The following is a 24,065-nucleotide window of genomic DNA, read 5'->3' as shown; positions in this document are numbered from 1 at the left end:
CCTCCCTCCCTCCTTCCTTCCTTCCTTCCTTCCTTCCTTCCTTCCTTCCTTCCTTCTTTTCTATCTTTCCCTCCCCTCCTTCCTTCCTTCCTTCCTTCCTTCCTTCCTTCCTTCCTTCCTTCTTTCATCTTTCTTTTCTTTCTTTCTTTCTTTCTTGCCTTCGAGACCAGGTTTCAACATGTTTCCCAGGCTGGTCTAGCACTCCTGGACTCAAGTGATCTGTGTCTCAGTCTCTCCCCAAAAATTGGGTTTTTGAAATGAGTAATGGCTCTTCAGTTGTGAGTTTTTACATTTAAGTTTGAGGTATTTGAAAATGGATAAAATAGAAAATCAAACAGTATTTCTCTCAAATGCAATGAACCAATCTTTTTTTTTTCCTTCACATTCTCCAGCATATATATAGATACAGAGATGAGGCTAAAGAATCCTGTCCCATCTGGCAGCAATATACATATGTGTATATATATGGAGTCTGGCTCTACCGCCCCAGCTGGAGTGCAGTGACACTATCTCAACTCATTGCAACCTTCACTCTTGGGCTCAAGTGATTCTCCTGACTCAACCTCCGAAGTAGATGGGACTACAGATGCTTGCCACCATGCCTGACTAAATTTTTTTTGTGTTTTTAGTAGAGATGGTGTTTCACCATATTGGTCAGGCTGGTCTTGAACTCCCAACCTAGGTGATCTGCCTGCCTCAGCCTCCCAAAGTGCTGGGATTACAGGCATGAGCCACCTCGCCCAGCCTCGTAACAATACGAATTGAAGGTAAGTGATTAATTTTGGTGACATCCATTCCATGGCAAGGCAGGGAACCTCTTTTTGGGAAAAATAAACCTGCTTAATGTTATCCAGAAAAATAGTTTATGATATCTTGCCAAGAGCACAGTGATTGCCAATACCTGGAGGCACAGATGTCATGGAAGGAGTCAGTGTTACCTGTTTTGTACAATCTTGAACACCTTATGTGTAAAATGATTTTGTGTATTTCAATGTGTAGGACTTTTTGATATAGGATTATTCTTCATGTATTCTGCATATTATGATATATCTGGTAATTCTGCATATTATGATATATCTGGTAAATCCCAATATTATAAAAAAGAAATGAAAATCAGCGTGGCTGATAGCACTTGAAATTCAATAGGCGTAGAGATTATTATTAACAAAGTGATTAAAATAGGAAGACTCAATTTGGAAAATTGGAGATGTGAAGCCTTACTGGTTAAAAAGAAATCGATAGACACAAGGTAACTAATTTAGTACTTTTATTTTTGTATTTTTTAATAAAGAGCACCCCCCTCAAGTTCTATAAGCTTCAAGCGCCACAAAGCCTGGATCTGCCCCTGGCGATGGCTCAGACCCTTCACTTGCTGGGAGGGGAAGGGAGTTTTATCAATAGAACATTCCCTTTGCCACATTGGATGCCACTTGATCATCTTCCCAGGCACAGACCCTTCTCCTCCTCAATTTCAAGGGCTGTGTGTGTGTGTGGGAGTTTTGTAGTCATTGTCCCCTCTGTCTTGTTCTAAAGCAGCTGGGGTTTGTGCACAGGCGCAGGTGAAACTGTCCTGCTCTGGGGCCTCCTCCTGCCTGGTCAGGGAGAACAGGTGCTGGCACGGGGGAGGAGCCACTGTGGCTATAATGTGTGTGTGCATGCGTGTTTGTGTGTGTGTACGGCTCACACCGACCCTGACTTTGAAGTGTCTGCCTAAATCACTCAGCATCTTTGGTGACTCTTCGTGTTGCTGACTTGTTCCCTGGGGGCTGCATCCTCTGCCGTCCCAACCATGGCGCCTCTCGGCCCTTCCCGCCAGGTGTGTGGACCTGCTCTGCCCTTCGCTGGGCAAATCCTCCTAGTGGGAGGTCACACCTAAGGCAGGAAGGGCTCTCAGCTCTGCGTCAGTGCCCAGCAGGGCTCCCAGCTCTCCCGCCTGGCTGTCTGTCTGGTGCTCTGACGCTGCAGCTGCACACTCTGGATGCTTGTGTGGCCGAGCTTCTGTCCTCCATCCACCACAACATACGCATCCCACTGTCCCATGTCCCTGTAGGGCTAGCGAGAGCTTCTCCAGGCCAAGCAGTGGCAAATGGGGCTCACAGGTCACATGAGGGCGCTGACAGACCCTTGAGCGCCTTCCACCAGAGGCCTGACTGCTGTGGCAGGTCAGGAAACAAGAAGAGGCTTTAGAAGAGGGAGGCCTTGCCTCGTGTTCCTTGGAACTGGGACACTTGGTGGTCCTGCTGGGAGCCACCGGGGTGAGGCTGGGCAGAGGGCACCCTCCAGCCATCTGCACCTCCATAGCCCTGCAGACCGCAAGATGCAAGGTAAACTGCGGACGGCACCCACTTTGGGGTCAGGAGGCCTGAGGCTCTCCCCATGCTCGTTCCTTCACAGCCTCAGGGAAGTCACTTCCCTTCTCCAGGCTGCAGTTTCTTCACTGAAGAGTGAGGAGGTTGGATGGGAAGTCACTACTTCCGAAGGTTTTTTTTTTTTTTTTTAAATGGAAGTAAAATTTTATTTTTTCAGAACCTCACTGGGAAGACCCAGGAATCACCCAGGAGTGCTCCGGCTACAGAGGGGGATGGGGCTCCCTCTCCCCGGCAGCCTTCTCTGCTGGGTCTGCCCCTTAGGTGTCTGGGGACACCCACCAGAACCTGCAGAAAACATTTGGAACCCACTGGACTTGATTGCAGGTCCCGTAGAGTCCCACCCTCCAGGATTCTCTAAGTAGTTCACAGGAACCCCTTCTGACCCCCAACCACACCCTCCACAGACACGTGCACAGAAACGTAAGCACCGCCCACAGCTGCGGGTACACACGGGGACTTTCAGAGACACGATTCAGAAGCCACTCCAGGCAAAGGGCCCTCCTGCTGTTTGTGTTCACTCACGCAGCCCATGGCCCCTTCGTCCTGTCTTCTTTATTTGTTTCTGTCACTGTTACCTCCTGAGGAGTTCGACCAGATGTCCCCACCTGCCCAAGGAAGTGTTTGCAGAGGGAACGGCCAAGTGCATTTGCACCAAGGTAGAAACTGCTGGGCAGGCAAGCTCTCGGGGCAGGGCACTGGGGCTTTGGAGTCCTGACCTGGGTCCCTTCCCAAACCCTTGTCCCCTTAGACACATTCCCAGACTCCTTCCTGAGCAACCTGGAAAGGACCCCAGGCCAATTTTCTGCATATTCCTCAGCTCCACAGGGAGAGGAAAATGCTCCACCTCCCCCAGTTGCTGCTGAGGCTGCCAGCTAGGAGGGGCTGTGGCTTCCATGTCGCTTCCCCAGCACAGCCAGGCTTGACTTTTCAGAAAATCCTTGAAGATGGGAAGGACTCCCAAGGGTGGCATAGAATAGCCAGGCCCAGCCCTTGGGCCTATGTAAAGCAGCTGTTTGGAGGCAGAGGGTCAGATGCCTGGTGAATGGGAGGCTGGTGCCCGATGCAGTCAGAGAAGGCAGCGTTCTCACTCAGCTGCTCTCAGAGCAAAGGCACTTGCCCTCTGCAGGCTGCCCCAGAAGCAAAGGAAAGCAGCTAGAGGCTAAAGTGAAGGTTTGGGGACCTTAACATCCACTATTGTTTGGACGTTTGTTCCTGCTCAGTGTGGAATGAAGTGTAATCCCCAGTGTTGGAGGTTCCTGGTGGGAGGTGTTTGGGCCATGGGGGCAGATCCCTCATGAATGGGCCATCCTCTTGGTGACAGGGAGCTTCGCTCTGAGTTCACATGAGATCTGGCCATTTAAAAGTGTGTGGCACCTTCCATCTCACTGAACCCCCGACTCTCCCTCTTTCTGTCTGTCTCATGCTGAAGGAGACAAGGAACAGCGAGATTCTCCCTTGGAGCCTTCAGAAGAACCTGCCCTCCCTGTGGACACTTGATTTTAGCCCTGTAGGTTCATTTCAGACTCCGGACTACTCAGAGTAAGTCTGTGTTGTTTAAGCCACTGTTTGTGGTGGTTTATTATGCAGCAATGGGGAACAAATACACCCAACATGTCCTGGGGCAACGCCCGGGGACAGAGGAGGGGACTGACACCCACACCCTGAAGCATGAAGGGAGGTGACCAGCAGCTAACCCTCAAAGAGGCTGACTAGTTCTCAAAAGGGAGGAGAGGTATGGCTGGAAGCCGTGGTGGGAAGCAAGGGAGATATTTTTTTTGGAGACAGGGTCTCATTTGGTCACCCAGACTAAAGTGCAGTGGCACAATCACAGCTCACTGCAGCCTCAACCTCTTATGCTCAAGCGATCCTCCTGCCTCAGCCTCTAGAGCCGCTGGGACCACAGATGTAGATCACCACGCCCAGCTCCCTAACCCCATTTTCTGTCCCTGGGGTTCATGGGGTGTGAGATAATAAACAGTCCCCATTGGAGAGAGATTATTTAATCCTTACCCGGCTCCACAAACCATTGTCGTTATGATCTTCCTTCTACAGATCAGGAGCCTGAAGCATTGTGGGGAGGAGGTCACTTGCGCAAGTTCAGGCAGTTAGGAAGGGCAAAGTAGGGGTTTGAACCGCGCCTGCACCTGTGAAGTTTAGAAACCATCATCACATTCCCCTAGGGGAATAGTCTAGGATCTTCCAGCTTCTCCATCCAAGGCAGTGGTCCCCAGGCGCTGGCAGCAACGTGCGGCTGCCAGGGCGGGAGGCAGGTGCCTGCGGAGGCCAGGCCTTCCCCTCGGCGCAGGCGCAGTGGGCAGCTTGCACTTTGCTGCCCTTGCGTCCGACTCCTTGGGGTTCTGTTCTGGAGGCAGAGCTCAGTGGACTCACAAGAAGGTCATGTCTTCCGTTGAGCCTCTGAATTTATTTGATGAAACCCAGAACTGAAGTTCCTGGAATAAGTCATCTTACCACCAGTGTTTTGAATTAATGAGCTCAAATGTCATTTCCTCCCACCCAAACATTTCTCTTTAGACACACAAGGATGGGGATGAGGAGAAAAAGCCAGGTGATCCGCTGGGCTGTGGTGCACAAATAACTCCCAGATACAGATGACTTGGGAGGGGGCTCAGGCCGGCGCAGTTTCCCAAGATGCTCCTGGCTGTACCATCACTCTGCCTGAGGGAAGCAGTTTATATGATTCTCAGATAAGAACCGTATCAGCAGAGATGCTGAAAAGGAGACAGGACCTTGGCTTCATTGTCCCTTGGGTTTCCATTTCCTCAGGGGATTGGGTTACCCTAAACTTTTCTGGAAGTGAACAAGTCTTGAGATACATTTTTTTTTTTTTTTTTTGAGTTGGGGCTCTCACTCTGTTGCCCAGGCTGGAGTGCAGTGGTGCAAACACAGCTCACTGCAACATCAGTGTCCTGGGCTCAACCTCCTGCCTCAGCCTCCCGAGTAGCTGGCACTACAGGCAGACACCACTATACCCAGCTAATTTTTTTATTTTTTGTAGAGATGGGGTCTTGTTATGTTGCCCAGGCTGGTCTGGAACTCCTGGACTCAAGCAATTTTCCTGTCTTGGCTTCCCAAAGTGCTGGAATTACAGGCATGAGCCACTTTGCTGGGCCATGAATATTTTTTAAAACAGCATGCATTCCAAAACAGTTTCAGAAGTCTACAAGAAAAAGAAAATTATGCAACTATTTTGTATACTGCTTATAAAAAATACTGTTGATTTTTTTTTCTTAGGTGTAATTAGCTTTTGAGTGGGAGAGCTTCTATTCCCACTTTGAACATTCTATTCAAAGTCGAGGACAGTCAAGCACCTCACATTCTAGAGAGCACATCAACAGTTCTCTTGGCAGATGTTGAAAAGGGACAGACCAGCTCTGTCACCCCACCCCTCTTCATTGGCCCACACTAAATGCGAACACCAGTCTGGAGTGCGTACTGGGAAGACTTGGTGGGGAGAGGGAGTGAGTGGGAGGCGCTGCTGGAACCTTGAGCTGTGGGGAGGAGGGGCTTTGCTCAGGTGCTTCGGAGACGTGGGCTCCGCTTCAGCCCTGCACCTGGGCCTGTTCGCCCTGCACCTGGGCCTGCTGCCAGTGGTGCTGAGGCCCTTCTGTGCCTGTGAAGCTGGACTATGAGAATTTCGTCTTTCTTGTGACTCCCTTTCCCAAAGATCTATAAGTTCAACAGGACAAACAAGTCCTAGAACATTTAAAAAACGTAAGTAAATCCCCCTTCTCCTCCCACCTGGAGAACTTAGACTCCATGCCAACTTCTGCAGGGAGGCAATGGTCTTCAGATCTGTTTGGCTATGGCCAAACTAAAGGGTCTCATGGAGAAATATGGTCTGGTGGGAGAGGGCAGAAGACGAAAGCAGAAGGCAGGAAAGAGAAACACTTCTTGGTGTTATCTTCCATGGCGAGTGTGCAGTTTCCATATTCTCCTGCTAGGAACTTGCACTCAGTGGGAGAAATCCCCCAGTAAGCTGTTATGTGGGTGGTGGCCGAGTAGGGGTGGGTTGGTTGCTCTGAACTGTCTGAGACTCTCCTGTCTTAACATTGAAGAAGTGGAGACTTGAAGAGGCGAAGTGAATTTCCCAAGGTGACTTGGAAACGTTGGGTTGTGGGGAGTTGGGTTTGAACTTCGATGAGGAATTTTGAATCCACGTGCTCATAGAGGGGTAGAGAAGGCTGTAGTGCATGAGAGTCAATTACTCAGCAGAGAAGGGAAAGGGAGAAGATTTCACACATTTCTACCCTTCTGAGTTGATTTCAATCCTACCTGGGTAATAGACATCATTATGGTTAATTGGTTGTCTTTGTTTTGATTCTCCCTGAATTAAGGATTTAAACGCAGGTAGTTTATTTGAGAGTTGATCCCGAGAAACCCTGATGGGGGAATGGGAACCGGAGAAAGAGAGGAGGCCACTGGAGGGTGAGTGGTAAGCTCATGTCCACTTTGGGCCACTGGAGCTCGATCCTGCTGGGGAACCCTGGCAGGTGGGTCTCAGACTCCAACCATAGAGCAAGAACACAGGGATGCTTACCCGTCACCTTTCCATCTGGCCTTGACTGCAGCATCTCGCAGGGGCATGGCCTCCCTGGTACTCTGGTCTGTGGAGAGTTACAGGTGCTCTTGTTAAGCGTCTGTGTGCACGTAGAGGAGAGTGCTAGGGAGGGATGGGGGTGCGGCATCAGGGCATCTGCAAACCTCCAGCAGCTGGAGGATGACCGGGTGGCTGCCTCTCTGTAGATGTTCCTCTATCCTGGAACATCTTTCTGTGCCCATTTATTTGTGCTTTACCCTGGGCTGCAAATTTCTGGATAGTTACAGGGGTGGCTCCAGTCATCCTGTTGGGTGTCTCACCTGTCCTAACCCTGACCTTTATTGTGGACCAGGCTGTAGACAGAGAAATCTTCCTCAATCGCCTGTGAGTCTTCTGTGAAGGAACCCCTGCAGGTTTCAGAGGGAACAGGGCCCTGCTGTGCCTTGATGTTGGACTTGTGGCCTCCAAATCTACTGTGAGACAGTAGTTTTCTGTGCTTTAAGCCACCCAGTGTGTGGTGATTTGTGAAGGCAGCCCCAGGAAGCCAATCCAAATGGGGTGCAGGGAAGGGAGGGAGGGTGGCTGGTGTGGGCTCTGCCACTTGGAGCCTGGTGTACAAGGGGCTGCCTTGAGTCTCCCCACCCAGTGAGCAGGCATCAGGGCTGTGGATGATTGCCGATTTTTTTTTGTATGTTCTGTAGAGACGGGGTTTTGCCGTGTTGCCTAGGGTGGTCTTGAACTCCTAGGCTCAGGAGATCCACACACCTCAGCCTCCCAAAGTGCTGGGATTACAGGCATGAGCCACGGTGCCCGTTTTTTTGTTTTGTTTTGTTTTTTACATTTAAAGTGCAAACATCACTTTTATTGACAATTTTGGGTGATAATGGACATTTTCCTGGAACAAAAATAAGGCAGCCCCAAGACAACGGAGTGTGAAATTGTAGCACACACACGAATTTCCAGACACTCTGTGTGGCCCTGGAGAAGCTACAGGAACTTTGGATGCCAGGATGCCTGGGTTTTTCTGACAGCAACAGGGGTGGAAAGGAGCAGGCAACACTCTGGAGTCCTTCACCTGTGAACATGGGTGTGTTTTGAGGGGTCTGGAGAGCCCCTAGCCCTAATGGAGAAGTGGAACGTGACTTGTGGCCTCATTCTCACACACTTCACGGGATCAATCATGTGACGCCTCTGCTCTGGCCAGGTGCGTGGGCAGAGCCAGAGGGAACAGGGCAGTCACCTGAGCTACCCCTGCAAGAAGCCAGCAGTGAGCTGAGATGAGGTCGTGGCTGTTCATCTGCTCGGTGGCTATGGTCACCTTAGTGACATCCAGGCCCACAGAGGAAAGAGTCCTTGCTTTCGGGTAGGTGAAAGGATGGGGAGCTCAGCGGAATAGTGTGTGCGTGTGCGTTTGTGTTGGAGATGTCAGGGGGGCCAATTGGGGCTGGGGCTGGATAAAATAACCCAGGAGCTGGAGGAAGAGGTCAAAGCCGCCCCTCTGCCCCTCCTCATTCTTTGGTGAATCCCTGCAGTGGTTCCCTTGTACTCACCAGCAACCCCTCCCTTTCTGCTCTTCCACACCCAGAGGGTCTCTCTGTGTGCCCACTCTATTTAGCTAGAATTTCTAATTGATTTATAATAATTGTATATATTTTTGGGTCCCATATGATATTTGATACCTTTATACAATGTGGAATAATCAAGCTTGGATAACCGTGACATCTATCACCTCAAAGATTTATCTTTGCTTTGGGAATGTCATAATTCTTCTCTTTTAGTTATTTTGGAATATACAATAAATTATTGTTAACTATATTTTCCCTACTGTACCATCAAATACTAAAACTTATTCCTTGGCCAGGCACGGTGGGTGGCTCACGCCTGTAATCCCAGCACATTAGGAGGCTGAGGCAGGTGGATCACCCGCAGTCAGGAGCTTGAGACCAGCCTGGCCAATATGGCGAGACCTTGTCTGTACTAAAAAAAAGAATACCAAAATTAGCTGGGTATGTGCGGCTTGCTTGCAATCCCAGCCACTCAGGAGGCTGTGGCATGAGTCACTTGAACCCAGGAGATGGAGGTTGCAGTGGGCTGAGTTGGTGACCTGTCCATGGTAAACTGTGTGCTGTGGCTGTGCCTTTTGGGGACTTCTGCCCTCCTGGGTGGGAGCTCTGCCTGTCACTGTCCTGGGACCAGGCCACTAAGGCCTCCATCAGGCTGCACCACTGAAAGGGTCTGCTTGGTTCTGTGGTTTTCTGCTTTCCCATCCAGGGCTAGACTTCACTGGAGTAAAAGAAGAACAGGTGTCCAGCCCCAGGGGCCCAGTGCGATGCTTCCTGGCTGGGATGGAGATTTTTCTGAGGTTACTGGGTGGGCTTCAATAACTGGCGTGAACGCACTTATTTCTCCCATATTTTGCCTAAGGGGCAACTGGGCCTTCAACTCACTGAGTCTGTAAAGACCCCCCTGGGTCCACTGTGAGGTCTGCTTTATGGGAGAGAAACTTGGAAGCCCTAAATGAGGATCGCCCCTGGCCGGACTCGCAGGGCAGTAAGGAGCCAGGGGAACATCTTCAGCTTTCCTTGACCAAAGCTCATGCTAGGCTGGGCGCGGTGGCTCACGCCTGTAATCCCAGCACTTTGCCAGGCTGAGTGGGGTGGATCGTCTGAGGTCAGGAGTTCCAGACCAGCCTGGCAGACATGGTGAAACCCCGTTTCTACTAAAATTACAAAAATTACCCAGGCGAGGTGGTGCATGCCTGTAATCCCAGCTACTCAGGAGGCAGAGGCAGGAGAATTGCCTGAAACTGGAAGATGAAAGTTGCAGTGAGATCACGCCACTGCTCTCTAGCCTGGGTGACAGGGGAGACTCTGTCTCAAAAAAAAAGCTCGCGTTGAAAGCGTAGCCGACAAGAGCCAGAAGGGGGCAGCAGAGAGCCCTCCGCAGTGGTCAGGGAGCCATGGTGGAAACAGGTGTGTTGGGGTGGGTGTGTGTGTGTGTGTGTGTGTGTGTGTGAGAATGTGTGTGGGTATGTAGGAGTGTGTGTGTGGGTGTGCCTGAGCGTGTGTGTGAGTCTGTGTGCAGGTGTATGTGACCATGACAGTGTGTGTGTGTGTGAGTGTGTCGGTGTGTATGTGTACACACAAGTATGCGAGTGTGTTAGTGTCAGTGCGTGAATGAATGTGAGTGTGTGTGTGTGTGTGTGTGTGTGTGTGTGTGTGTACATGCTGAGACAGAGAACCTGCGAGAACTAGGAGCCAGAGGAGCGGACAGTCAGGAGCTTGGAGGCTGGGCTGGAGAGGACAGGGCGGACTGGCCTGGACATCCTGCTTCAGTCCATCGGGAGGTGAGGAGGGCCTGTGTGGGCATCCACATGATTGCTCCTGGCTCCCACCTGGGCCTGGAATCCAGCTTTCTCTTCCCCGAAGTACACACCCCTTCCACCATGCTGTGCTGCCTCTTAGTGAGGGGCTTTTGTGACCCTGACTCTGAGAATTCCAGAGGCTTCAGGAATGCATGTCATCAAGTACTGTGTGGTGTAGTAGAAAATGTCTCAGGCCAGGAGTCAGGGGACCCAGGGGCCACAGCTCGCAGTTAACTTTATTCTGTTTCTCAAAGGATGCTCAGTCCTCAGCACAGAAGATGAAGTGCTGGGAGGCTTGTGGGGGAAGCCCGAGGCTACCATCTGCAAGCCAGGCTCTTGGGGAAGTTTGTTTTGGCTTAAAAAGCCTTACAAGTGTTGAATTACTCTCTATCCTCTGTGCGTCTTTATCTAACGTGCTCTGGGGAGATGTGCCAGATATCGTTTGGCTGTGGGTTGTTTTTGTTTTTTTTCTGTAGAGATGGCGTCTTGCTTTGTCATCCAGGCTGGAGTGCAGTGGTGCAATCTTGGCTCACTGCAATCTCCGTTTCTGGGTTCTCTTGCCTCAGGCTCCCGAGTAGCTGGGACTATAGGTGCAGGCTGCTACCCCTGGCTAATTTCTTTTGTATTTTAGTAGAGACAGAGTTTCACATGTTGCCCAGGCTGGTCTTGAACTCCTGAGCTCAGACAATCCGCCCACCTACGTCTCCCAAAGTGCTAGGATTACAGGCGTGAGCCACCGCGCCCGGCCTTGGCTGTGGTTTTGTCAGATCCCGGCATCAGCTCTCAGCTCATGTGGTGGGAGCACTGGAGTTCGTGAGGCTGGGAAGCAAGGACCACTGAGGTCTCTCCGGCTGTCAGCGTGGGCTCGTCTCTCTGTTCCCTCCAGTCTGTTCCTCGTGACCTTGTCCGCCTGGCAGCACATTGGAGGTCACATTCATGTGGATGCCCCCATTGCCACAGAATGTCCCCCATTGCCAGAGTGTGCCTCCCCACCTCACCAGGAGGATTCCTGTCCGCTGGAGTCCCCTCCATACTGTCATAACCCTTGGGGACACTTTGATATGTGGGAGAAGAAATATTTATGCAAATAAAGAAAAAAGGCAACGTCAGGGTACAGGTTGTTGGATGATTAAGCCCAAGGCTTGTGGCGAGGCCTTGGGTCAAAGGAAAGGGCCCTCATGGTCAGCCGTGTGGTTTGGGAGCAGAAGCAGGCTGGATTCCAGACTCCCCGGCTCCCTGGGCCTAGCCTCGGGGAAGTGCGTAACCTTCCTGTCAGTCAGCATAGGAACACTTCAGGTCAGGGCGACCATGTGCACAGCAGCCTGCCGCGGCCGCCAGCTGGAGACGGATGTCTGATGTAACTAACAACAGTGCCAGAGGTCTTGGACACTTTGCAATGTGTGTCTGTCACCAGGGACGCTTGCCCCGGGTAGATCCTTGCCAATGCGGCCAGCACTGGATGTTCCCCGAAAAAGAGGAAGATGTCGCTTCCCTTCATGTAATGCTTGGCTATGGGCAGGGGCGGGGGGGCGGGGGTGTTAAAGAAAAACTGCTGCTGCTTTGCACATTACAGCAGGTCAGTTGCGGAGTTAAATGTCTATATATTTTGCGGAGTTAAATATCTTGAAATGTCTCTATTCGCGTTCTTTGTTCCCCATGCCCAGCATAGCGCCTGTGTGGCCAGCCTGCCCCGGGTTCCACCACTGGCCTTTGTGGCATCTGCAGTGAGGCCTTGGGGAGCTGCTCGTCCACTTCTAGACCTGTCTTTCCCTCCCTCCCTTCTAGATCCATTTCTGCTCAGGGCGAGGCTGTCCTTTTCTGTCCTTGATCTTGCCACTCCAGTCAAACAGGACTAGTTTTAGATTTTTAAGCCTTAATTTGTTGGGAGTGGTGGCTAACAGCAGCGGGGTCTACCTTTATTATCCCAGGCAGCTTCTCTCTCCTTTTCCAGCTTTGGTGAAGATATATATGGAGATGCGCCAGGGAGGGGACTCCCGGCTGAGAGCAACCAAACCCCAAGTCCAAAAAGAGATGGTGGGGGTCTCAGCCTCAGACCCCCAAGCGTCCTGTGCAGTGTGGGCGGGGTCTCAACCTCAGACCCCCAAGCGTCCTATGTAGGGGGGGTGGGGATCTCAGCCTCAGACCCCCCCAAGTGTCCTGTGCAGTGGGGGTGGGGGTCTCAGCCTCAGATCCTCTCGTCCTCTGCAGGCAGTGCAGGTGGAGGCCTGAAGCTGCCTGCAGCTGTTGACACCCCGGCTTTGCCATTTTCCCTGAAAAGAAAGAAAACAAAAACCACTTGAAATTAGTTGACAAGCAATACTTTGAAAAAGAAAACTGCATACGTTTGCTTTTGCCTTGGATATGAGTCTAATGTCTCTTGGTAGTTGATAAGCATTTTATTTACATATTTAGATCTGCAGGAAATACACATGTATCTCCTACAGTCCATTCTTATTTCCTTCTGGAGCCCTCATTCTGTGCAGTGATAGGAAAGGAAAAGCCCTTAATGACTGACTGCCCGTCCCCACGTGGCGTGGAGCTTCAGTTTTCTCGGTGGGGAGGCACAGGGGATCTGCGTGTTCCCCGGCGCAGGTCTTCAGGAGCGGCTCTCGCTGGTCTCGGTCCTCGGTCCCGGCCCATCGGCCTCTTGGCTCTGCCTTTCTTTGCAGCTTCCACATGGAGCTCGGGGCGTGGGAATCTGCTGTGAGACCCGGGCGCTGCCTGCCTAGGAGCCGTGGGGAGCCATTTCTCCCAGGGGTCTCCCTAGCCCCCTTGCTGTGCTGCTGGGAAGTGGGATGCGGCCCCTTCTCCTCGGCTTCCTGGCCTGCCTCTCACTTGCCCTTCTCCTGCCATCGGGTATGTGGGGGGCCGGGGAGGGGAAACCCTGGGGCCTCAGGGAACTCCCTACCTTCATCTTCCTGGCCATGTGTGTTCTCAAATCCTCTCCTCCGACCTCCACTCTGGGGCTGATGCTGCTGGAAACAAGGTCAGGGGCCTCTCAGGCCTTTTCTTCCTCTGGCTCTACCCACCTTTCCCGGCAAAGAGCACAGAGCGCTAATGCCTACACGGGAGGGCAGGGCCACCAGGGTGACAGTGCTGTGTGTGCGATTCGAAGCCTCAGCACAGCTGGGCCGCGCAGGGAGCTATCGATTGTGATGGAGGGAGGGAGAAGCGTGGCCGCCAGCGACGCCTGGATGGCTGTTTGATTTTTCTAACACTTTCCTACTTTTTGCCTGCAGGTGAAGAAGAAGCAGAAAAAAAAATAAAGCATAAGTCTTCGTTATTATATTAAAAAAAAAAAAGGAAACCATTTTGGTTAACGGGCCACATCTTAGCAGTTGGTAAGAAGGGAAAGGATCCACCGATCAGAAATGGAGGGTGGAGAGCAGATGAGCGCAGGGGCGGCTGCAGGGGAGAACCTGTCTTTTGGAAAAGTCGCGGGAGAGGAGTGGGGGCACCGCTCAGTGTCTCTGCCCCCCTGCACACGCGGCGCCTGGTTCCAGCTTGAGGTCGCGGAGTGCTCCCCCAGGCACAGGCTACGTGAAGGGTTTGGGGTTATACGTTTGGGGGGCATGGCTGGGGGTCCCGCAGGAGGGGTACGGTGTAGGCTCCTGTCTTTCCTGCCGGCCATGCTGGACAGCCCATAGCCCTGGCTCCTGTCGTGGGGACTCGCCCTGTGCCCTGTGCCCCGGTTCCTGCTGGCTCTGCGCCTCCTGGACTCATTTCCATTCCAGGGTCTGCAGCCTCCTCCGACACTGCGGATCACTGTTTTCCAGCCACGACAGCTTCATTCGCTTCAGCTCCGTGGTTGTCAGAGCCAGGGAGCCCAGAGAAGTGGGGAGGAGTCCTCCTAGATGCGTGAGGATGGGATTTTTGGCAGCAGTTCCGGGGATCCTTCCTGATCAGCCTGTGCCTCCGCCCTGGCGGGAGCTTTTCCAGCCAGGAGGTGAGGAGGTGGGAGCAGCTGGGGCGAGCCAGGGGCTGAGGGCCCTTTGCTCTCTGAAGTGTGGTTCATCATGGGTGCTGAGGGAGACACAGGGTGCCTGGGTGATCAGTCTCTGTCCTGGAATCTGTGCGTTCAGCCCATGTCGTATTTTCAGGAGCGATGGAAGCTCCTGCTGAAGAACCCTTTCTGGTCTTGACCTCTGATCTCTTGATCCCTGTGGCACTGAGCTCCAACTCTTGCTCTGGTTGCCACCACGTCATCTGTGGGTGTTGGCAGGGGTTGAGGGTAACATGGAGCCTGTGCTAGAATACCGCGGGGGAATGCCCACAGGAGATGGGAAGGAAGAGAGAGAAGAGGACACCCCTGCTTCCAGGGACAAGTGGGCACGACCAGAGGATGAGACAGTGTTGCCCTAGAGAATGGCATGGGCTCCATCTGTACCTGGCAGGCCCCAGCCCCAGGCCTGTCCTAGGCCCTTGGCATCTGTGCTGGCAGCAACCCCGGGGCCACCCTCAGCCTCTTGTGACTTCTGCCCTTCTCTGGGCAGAAATGATATTCAAAAGAAAACACCCGAGGGGGTCACAGTGATTACAATAACACCGCCACAAGCACAGAGCAGATGTGAGGGCTGTTGCATAGTAGGCAGAGCTCCTGAAGTGGCCTCAGCTGAGATAGGGCTGGAATTTCCTGTGTGGGTTGTGGGGAGTGACTATGGAATTCAGAGGCAGGGAAGAAAATACTGGGGCTCTTGCGGCAGGAAACTGACTCCAGAGGGACCCTGGTGAAACCCTCAGAGAGGAGAGAGCCTGGGAAAGTGAGCCAAGGAACAGGTGTTTGTCCCCAAGGCTGGGGCCGAGGGCCCTGCTTCCCTGGTCAGAGGCAAGGGGGGCCCTTTGGGGTCTCACAGCTTCATGGTTCAGGTGGCCTCTTCCTCCAGATCCCCACTCACCCCATGCGGCTCAGCCGCATGTGTGGAGTCAGCCTTGACTCTGCCCTTGTTTCCCTGCCCAGAGCCATCATTCCTCAGCCCTGCTTCTGGCAGGCCCCTACCAGGAGACTGATGCTGTGGCATGCATCACCACATGGGGGACCCTGGGCAATGCCTTGGTGCTTGGCAGCATTGAGCCCTTGGGTCTCCTTCCAATGCAATGAGCTAACAATTCTATCTCCATCACTCAGATGACAAAGCTGGGAGGCTGCACAGCTCAGGAGCTTGTGCGAGTCCATACAGGGAGTGGGATCCAGATGCAGGTGGGACCTGCCTTATCTCAGGCTCTGCTGTCCCCAGACTTCTCGCCCTCATGCTCCTTTCAGGGTTATGGAACTCTCTTGAACGTCTCTGTTGGCCTCAGGCAGCAAATTAATGACTCTGCATGAATGGGGACTATGGGTGACAGTTTCCTCTGTCCCGGGTGCTGGGTAAAGCCTCCATTCTATTGGGTTAGGGGCCAGATGACTGAGGACCCACAGGGGGCCAGGGCTGCATGCTGAACAAGAAACTTACCTGGGCCACCAGGTCCTTCTGAGCACAGGTGTCGCTCCCTGCAGTCAGGACATGCTGGCCGGGGTCTCTGACTCCACCTGGAATTCTCCTGGATTCCAGGAGCCCCTGTGAGTCCAGGGAAGCCCCTGTGTGAGAATCTCTGCCACAGTCAGCTGCAGCCTCTCAGGCCTTGTGTCATTTCCCCACTATAGGACCAGGGAAGTGGCTGACCAGAAGGCCTAGAAGGAGAAACAGTAAACTCAGGAAGCTGCAGTGGAAAGCCAAATGTCCATTTATCTGTCTGCAGAGTGAGTCCCCTGGGAGTACTGCAGCCACAGCAAGGTGTCAGGGGCCCTGGCACAGCTGTGGGAAGGCCACATGGGGGCAGATGTGGGCGTGTGACCATATGCCCCCTGTGTGGCCTTCCCACACCCCTGGGGTGTCTGAATGCAGCTCCGGGGTAGGGCCAGTCTGGGCCTGGAGCTCCTGCAGGTTGGTCTAGTGCCAGGCCTGGGGGAAGGCAGAGGCGGAGACTGGGGGGCTTTCCTTCCGCTCGCTGTGTCCCCAGTGTCAGGAGCTGGCTCATGAGTGTCCATGTCAGAAGAGGGGCTTAAGCCGTGAGGACTGACGCTTCCCTCCAACCTGAGCGTGTGGGGAGGGGTGGGGGTGAGGGCGGTGGCCACACCTGCTCCACCCTCTCCATGGAATAAAAAAGTGGCGTTTTTTTCATTCCTCTTCCTCTCATTCTCCCGTTCCTTGTGTACCAGGACACCGTTTGGTGCTGGAATAGAGTCATAAGCAAGACAGACATAGACCTTGCCTTCAGCAAGCTTTTGTTTGGTGCAATGCTGTGGAAGTGCATCTCAAATATTACATAGGAACAATCTGGAGTGGAGCTCAAGTCATTCCAGAAAGTCTCACTGTTTAAGAATTTTACTTTGTTTTGTATTTTTGTATATATTTTTCGAGACGAGGTCTTGCTCTGCTACCCAGGCTGGAGTGCAGTGGTGCAATCATAACTCATTGCAGCCTGTACCTCCTGGGTTCGAGTGATCCTCCCACCTCAGGTTTCCAAGTAGCTGGGACCACAGCTACACACCACAAACTCAGCTAATTTTAAAAATATTTTTGTAAAGATGGAGTCTCTCTCTGGTTCCCAGGCTGGTCTTGAAATCCTGGCCTCAGGGGATCTTCCCTTCTTGACATCCAAAAGTATTGGGATTACGGGTGTGAGCTAACACATCCAGCTGTCCTCACTCAAAAAAATAATTTTTTTGAGACAAAGTCTCACTCTGTTGCCCAAGCTAGAGTGCAGTGGTGTGATCTCGGCTCACTACAACCTCCGCCTCCGGGGTTCAAGTGATTCTCCCGCCTCAGCCAACCAACTAATTGGGATTAAAGGAATGTGCCATCATGCCCAGCTAATTTTGTATTTTTAGTAGAGATGTTGACTAGGCTGGTCTTGAACTCCTGACGTCAAGTGATCTGCCCACCTTGGCTTCCCAAAGTGCTGGGATTACAGGTGTGAGCCATTGCGCCCAGCCCTGCTCTCACATTTTATAGGTGAAAAATTATGGAGAATTTGGGAAAATCCCACAAAGAAGAATCAGTAGTGAGGTAGTGGGAAAACCCTGGGAATATACTGTTATAAGTAAAATTTTGATGTCACAAAAGAAATGGCACTAGAAGATAAATCCTCTCAGCAAAGCAGTTTACTTCTATAGAAGGATGTGGCTCACGTGTGGAGCAATGGTGGCCGCATGTTTGGACACGGGAAGAAAGGGGTACTTATGTCTGACCAGGGTCACCCCTACTGCTGTGTCATTCCCTATTGGCTACGGTTAGACTGCACGAGCTAGACTAATCCTGATTGGCTATTTTAAAGAGAGCAGGGGTCCGAGCTGGAGTGGCAGGGTGGGTGGGGGATGGTTTGGTGGGAAGGATGGTTACAGATGGGTCAGAGCAGGTAGCCAGGGGTGACCTAGGTTAAAGAAGGTGACCAGAGCAGGTAACCGGAGCAGGTGACTGGGATGAGTCAGGATGGAGCCAGGGGCTGGGGGAACAGATGTGAACTACTGATTAGAACCAGTGGAGAAGGTTGTTCATTGGAAATACAAGGAAGTTAAACTTTAAAATAGAGAATTAAAGAACAAGAGAGCTGAACATACTAACGTACTGATTCTTTGAAGAGAAACTTGGGGTTCACCCTATCTAACAATACGAAGCAGCTGTGGAATTGTCCAGGAATTATCCCTCCCTCTCTGTTTGGGTATCCCTTTTCTTTTGGTGGGGTTTTTCATTTCAAAATCAGGTCTCTTGCCTGCTTTTAACTACCATTCAGTCATAGCTTTAACCTTCACAAAGCTGTTTGCTAACACTATTAATCACTTAGAGTTTAAGAACTTTCTATTTCCACTCCTGATTATTGTCTGTGGGCCTCTTGTGCCTGCCTATATCTCTCTAGAATCTTCCAGAAGCAACTTGACTCTTTTAGGCCTTTGCAGCCGGCTAAGAAGGCAAAGAAAAGTCACCAGTGCAATAAAAAGAGGGCACTTTGTCTTACTTGGCAATAAACCACCATCAGCCTCAGCAGCAACAGCAGCACCCCCACCCCCACCCAACCCAAAACAAACAAGAAAACCCGTGAGCAAAGCCCAGGGGAGCTGTGTTGAATGTAGGCGCCGAGTCGGGCTGAGGGCTGCAGCTGGTTGCCCAGACACCAGAGAGAGAACAGGCTGGAAAAAAGCTTATTCAAAATTCTGCTCTTGAGCCGGGCATTGTGGCTCATGCCTGTCATCCCAGTGCTTTGGGAGGCTAAGGCAGGAGGATTGCTTGAGTCTAGGAGTTTGAGACCAGCCTGGGCCACACTGGGAGACCCTGTCTCTACAAAAAAAGAATTAGCTGGATGTGATGGTGTGTGCCTGTGGTCCTAGCTTCTTGGGAGGAGGTGGGAGGATTGCTCCAGCCTGAGAGGTTGAGGCTGCAGTGAGCCGTGATTGCACCACTGCACCCCAGCCTCGGAGACAGAGCAAGACCCTGTCTCGAAACAAACAAACAAATTTTACGCTTGTCTCTCCTTCAGCCAGCAGCCCGCTTGGCAGGGCACATGTCCTCACAATAATATCAAAGTGGTAGAAAATATCCTGCTAGGTGCTGACGAAAACTGCTGCAGAGGGAGCAGCTGCCCTCTGCGTTCTCTCTCCAGCCCTCCTTCTCCAGCGTCTCAGGATTAGGAGTGACAGCCTGGAGACACCACCTCCTCCCAAGGTGGTTTCTCACCAAAGGGTTGAAGATGAAGACTGGAAGAAAGTAACTGCTAGGCAGAGGTAGCAAACAGAATCTTTTCAGATTTCTTTCTTCCTGTGTTCAATCTTTTAGTCCTGAGGGGCTTTCTGCTCTGGGACTCATGTTTTCCCTTGATGTTGACTTATCAAATACGTTTTGTTTTGTTTTAAAATTTTAGATAGGCTCTCACTCTGTCAGTCAGGCTGGAGTGTAGTGGCTCAGTTAGGACTCACTGCAGCCTCAGCCTCCTGAGTAGCTGGGACCACAGACATGAGCCACCACGCAAGTGTAGCGGGGAGATCCCATAAGTGCTGAGGCAGGAGCACGAAGCCTCAGCCTATTTCCACATAAATAATAAAAAAGAAAGTAACTAGAAGTACAACCATAGTAGTTATTAGTTACTCATATGTGATCTTAGTTATTCATAGGTGATCCTAATTATTATTATTTTTTTAAAACTGCATTTTAGGTTTTGGGGTACATGTGAAGAACATGCAAGATTGTTGCATAGCTACACACATGGCAGTGTGATTTGCTGCCTTCCTCCCCATCACCTATATCTGGCATTTCTCCCCATGCTATCTCTCCCCAACTCCCCACCCCCTGCTGTCCCTCCCCTATTTCCCCCTGACAGACCCCAGTGTGTGATGCTCCCCTGCCTGTATCCATGTGTTTTCATTGTTCAACACCCACCTATGAGTGAGAACATGCAGTGTTTGATTTTCTGTTCTTGTGTCAGTTTGCTGAGAATGATGGTTTCCAGGTTCACCCATGTCTTTACAAAGGACATGAACTCATCATTTTTTATGACTGCATAGTATTCCATGGTGTATACATGCCACATTTTCCCTGTCATGTCTATCATTGATAGGCATTTGGGTTGGTTCCAGGTCTTTGCTATTGTAACAGTGCCACAATGAATATTCGTGTGCATGTGTCGTTATAGTAGAACGATTTATAATTCTTTGGATATATACCCCAGTAATGGGATTGCGGGTCAAATGGAATTTCTATTTCTGGGTCCTTGAGGAATCACCACACTGTCTTCCACAATGGTTGAACTAATTTACACTCCCACCAACAGTGTAAAAGTGTTCCTATTTCTCCACATCCTCTCCAGCATCTGTTGTCTCCAGATTTTTTAATGATCACCATTCTAACTGGCATGAGATGGTATCTTAATGTAGTTTTGATTTGCATTTCTCTAATGACCAGTGATGATAAGCATTTTTTCATATTTTTTGGCCTCATGTATGTCTTCTTTTGTAAAGTGTCTGTTCATATCCTTCGTCCACTTTTGAATTGGCTTGTTTGTTTTTTTCTTGTAAATCTGTTTTAGGTTTTTGTAGATTCTGGATATCAGCCCTTTGTCAGATGGGTAGATTGCAAAATTTTTTTCCCATTCTGTTGGTTGCCAATTCACTCTAAAGACTGTTTCTTTTGCTGTGCAGAAGCTGTGGAGTTTGATTAGGTCCCATTTGTCTATTTTGGCTTCTGTTGTCAATGCTTTTGGTGTTTTGATCATGAAGTCCTTGCCGATGCCTATGTCCTGAATGGTTTTGCCTAGATTTTCTTCTAGGGTTTTTATGGTATTAGGTCTTATGTTTAGGTCTTTAATCCATCTGGAGTTAATTTTAGTGTAAGGTGTCAGGAAGGGGTCCAGTTTCTGCTTTCTGCACATGGCTAGCCAGTTTTCCCAACACCATTTATTAAACAGGGAATCCTTTCCTCATTGCTTGTTTGTGTCTGGTTTGTCAAAGATCAGATGGTTCTAGATGTGTGCTGTTGCCTCCAAGGCCTCTGTTCTGTTCCATTGGTCTATATCTCTGTTTTGGTACCAGTATCATGCTGTTTTGATTATTGTAGCCTTGTAGTATAGTTTGAATTCCGGTAGTGTGATGCCTCCAGCTTTGTTCTTTTTGCTTAGAATTGACTTGGCTATGTGGGTTCTCTTTTGGTTCCATATGAAGTTTAGGTGTTTTTTTCCAGTTCTGTGAAGAAGGTCATTGGTAGCTTGATGGGGATAGCATTGGGAAGTATGGCCATTTTCACAATATTGATTTTTCCTAACCATGAGCATGGAATGTTTCTCCATCTGTTTTTGTCCTCTCTTATTTCGTTGAGCAGTGGTTTGTAGTTCTCCTTGAAGAAGTCCTTTACGTTCCTTGTTAGTTGTATTCCTAGGTATTTTATTCTCTTTGTGGCAATTGTGAATGGCAGTTCATTCTTGATTTGGCTCTCTTTAAGTCTCTTATTGGTGTATAGGAATGCTTGTGATTTTTGCACATTGATTTTGTATCCTGAGACTTTGCTGAAGTTGCTTATCAGTTTCAGGAGATTTTGGGCTGAGACAATAGGGTCTTCCAAATATACAATCATGTCGTCTGCAAATAGAGACAGTTTGACTTCCTCCTTTCCTATTGAATAGTCTTTATTTCTTTTTCTTGCCTGATTGCTCTGGCTAGAACTTCCGATACTATATTGAATAGCAGTGGTGAGAGAGGGCGTCCTTGTCTAGTGCCAGGTTGCAAAGGGAATGCTTCCAGTTTCCACCTGTTCAGTATGATATTGACTGTTGGTTTGTCATAAATAGCTTTTATTATTTTGAAATACATTCCATCAATACCTAGTTTATTGAGGGTTTTTAGCATAAAGGCTGTTGAATTTTGTCAAAAGACTTCTCTGTATCAATTGAGATAATCATGTGGTTTTTGTCTTTGGTTCCATTTATGTGGTGAATTACGTTTGCAGACTTGCGTATGTTGAACCAGCCTTGCATCCCCGGGATGAAGCCTACTTTATCATGGTGTATAAGCTTTTTGATGTGCTGTTGCAATTGGTTTGCCAGTATTTTATTGAAGATTTTTGCATCCATGTTCATCATGGATATTGGCCTGAAGTTTTCTTTTCTTGCTGAGTTTCTGCTGGATTTTGGTATCAGGATGATGTTGGTCTCATAAAATGATTTGGGAAGGCTTCCCTCTTTTTGGATTGTTTGGAATAGTTTCAGAAGGAATGGTATCAGGTCCTCTTTGTATGTCTGGTAGCATTCGGCTGTGAACCCACCTAGACCTGGGCTTTTTTTGGGTGGTAGGCTATTAATTGCTGCCTCAACTTCTGCCATTGTTATTGGTCTATTCAGGACCTCAACTTCTTCCTGGTTTAGGCTTGGGAGGATGCGAGTGTCCAGGAATTTATCCATTTCTTCCAGGTTTACTAGTTTATGTGCAAAGAATTGTTTGTAATAATCTCTGATGATGAATTGAATTTCTGTGGAATCTCTGGTGATATCCCCTTTATAGTTTTTTATTGCATCTATTTGATTATTCCCTTTTTTCTTTTTTATTAATCTGTCTAGTGGTCTATTTTGTTGATCTTTTCAAAAAACCAGCTCCTGGATTTATTGATTTTTTGAAGGGTTTTTTGTGTCTCTACCTCCTTCCGTTCTGCTCTGGTCTTAGTTATTTCTTGTCTTCTGCTAGGTTTTGAGTTTTTTTTTTGATCTTGCTCCTCTAGCTCTTTGAATTTTGATGATAGGGTGTCGATTTTAGATCTTTCCTTGCTTCTCATGTGGGCATTTATTGCTATAAATTTTCCTCTAGACACTGCTTTAAATGTGTCCCAGAGATTCTGGTATGTTGTGTCTTCGTTCTTGTTGTTTTCAAAGAACATCTTTATTTCTGCCTTTATTTCATTGTTTATCCAGTCAACATTCAAGAGCCAGTGGTTCAGTTTCCATGAAGCTGTGCAGTTCTGAGTTAGTTTTTGAATTCTGAGTTCTAACTTGATTGCACTGTGATCTGGGAGACTGTTTGTTATGATTTCCATTCTTTTGCATTTGCTGAGGAGTGATTTACTTCCAATTATGTGGTCAATTTTAGAGTAAGTGTGATGTGGTGCTGAGAAGAATGTATATTCTGTGGATTTGGGGTGGAGAGTTATGTATATGTCTATTAGGTTTGCTTGGTCCAGGTCTGAGTTCAAGTCCTGGATATCCTTGTTAATTTTCTGTCTGGTTGATCTGTCTAATATTGACAATGGGTTGTTAAAGTCTCCCACTATTATTGTGTGGGAGTCTAAGTCTCTGTAAGTCATTAAGAACTTGCTTTATGTATCTGTGTGGTCCTGTACTGGGTGCATATATATTTAGGATCGTTAGCTCTTCTTGTTGCATTTATCCTTTTATCATTATGTATTGTCCTTCTTTTTCTCTTTTGATCTTTATTGGTTTAAAGGCTATTTTATCAGAGACAAGAATTGCAACTCCTGCTTTTTTTTGCTCTCCATTTGCTTGGTAAATATTCCTCCATCCCTTTATTTTGAGCCTTTGTGTATCCTTGCACGTGAGATGGGTTTCCTGGATACAGCACACCGATGGGTTTTGGCTTTTTATCCAATATGTCAGTCTGTGTCTTTTGATTGGGGCATTTAGCCCATTTACATTTAGGGTTAATATTGTTATGTGTGAATTTGATACTGCCATTTTGATGCTAGCTGGCTGTTTTTCCCGTTAGTTGATGCAGTTTCTTCATTGTGTCGATGCGCTTTACCATTTGGTATGTTTTTGGAGTGGCTGGTACTGGTTGTTCCTTTCTATGTTTAGTGCTTCTTTCAGGAGCTCTTGTAAAGCAGGCCTGGTGATGATGAAATCTCTGAGTAATTGCTTGTTCATAAAGGATTTTATTTCTCCTTCAGTTATGAAACTTAGTTTGGGTGGATATGAAATTCTAGGCTGAAAGTTCTTTTCTTTAAGGGTGTTGAATATTGGCCCCTACTCTCTTCTGGCTTGTAGGGTTTCTGCTGAGAGATCCGCTGTGAGTCTGATGGGCTTCCCTTTGTGGGTAGCCGACCTTTCTGTCTGTCTGCCCTTAGCATTTTCTCCTTCATTTCAACCCTGGTGAATCTGACGATTATGTGCCTTGGGGTTGCTCTTCTTGAGGAATATCTTTGTGGTGTTCTCTGTATTTCCTGGACTTGAGTATTGGCCTGCCTTGCTAGGTTGGGGAAGTTTTCCTGGATAAAGTCCTGAAGAGTGTTTTCCAGCTTGGATTCATTCTCTC

At 49.4% G+C, this 24,065-nt stretch overlaps 1 protein-coding gene across 2 annotated transcripts in view; it reads left to right on the top strand.

Annotated features, from left to right (window-relative positions):
- Positions 1-7,911: 7,911 nt before the first annotated feature.
- LOC116527869 (GTPase IMAP family member 7-like) overlaps positions 7,912-24,065 on the top strand; it is a 122,479-nt gene continuing 106,325 nt past the window's right edge. The window contains exon 1 of one of the 2 annotated variants that reach the window (XM_032245052.1): positions 7,912-8,290. In XM_032245052.1, coding sequence (XP_032100943.1) covers positions 8,205-8,290 — 86 coding nt within the window. In that variant the 5' untranslated portion in view covers positions 7,912-8,204. The remainder of the gene's footprint in view (positions 8,291-24,065) is intronic. The other variant, XM_032245055.1, reaches the window with a different exon arrangement.

Source organism: Sapajus apella, unplaced genomic scaffold (assembly GCF_009761245.1).
Source record: "Sapajus apella isolate SASKATOON/1434 unplaced genomic scaffold, GSC_monkey_1.0 scaffold56, whole genome shotgun sequence".
NCBI classification, from domain to species: Eukaryota; Metazoa; Chordata; class Mammalia; order Primates; family Cebidae; genus Sapajus; species Sapajus apella.
This window is presented reverse-complemented; position numbering and strand designations above follow the sequence as displayed.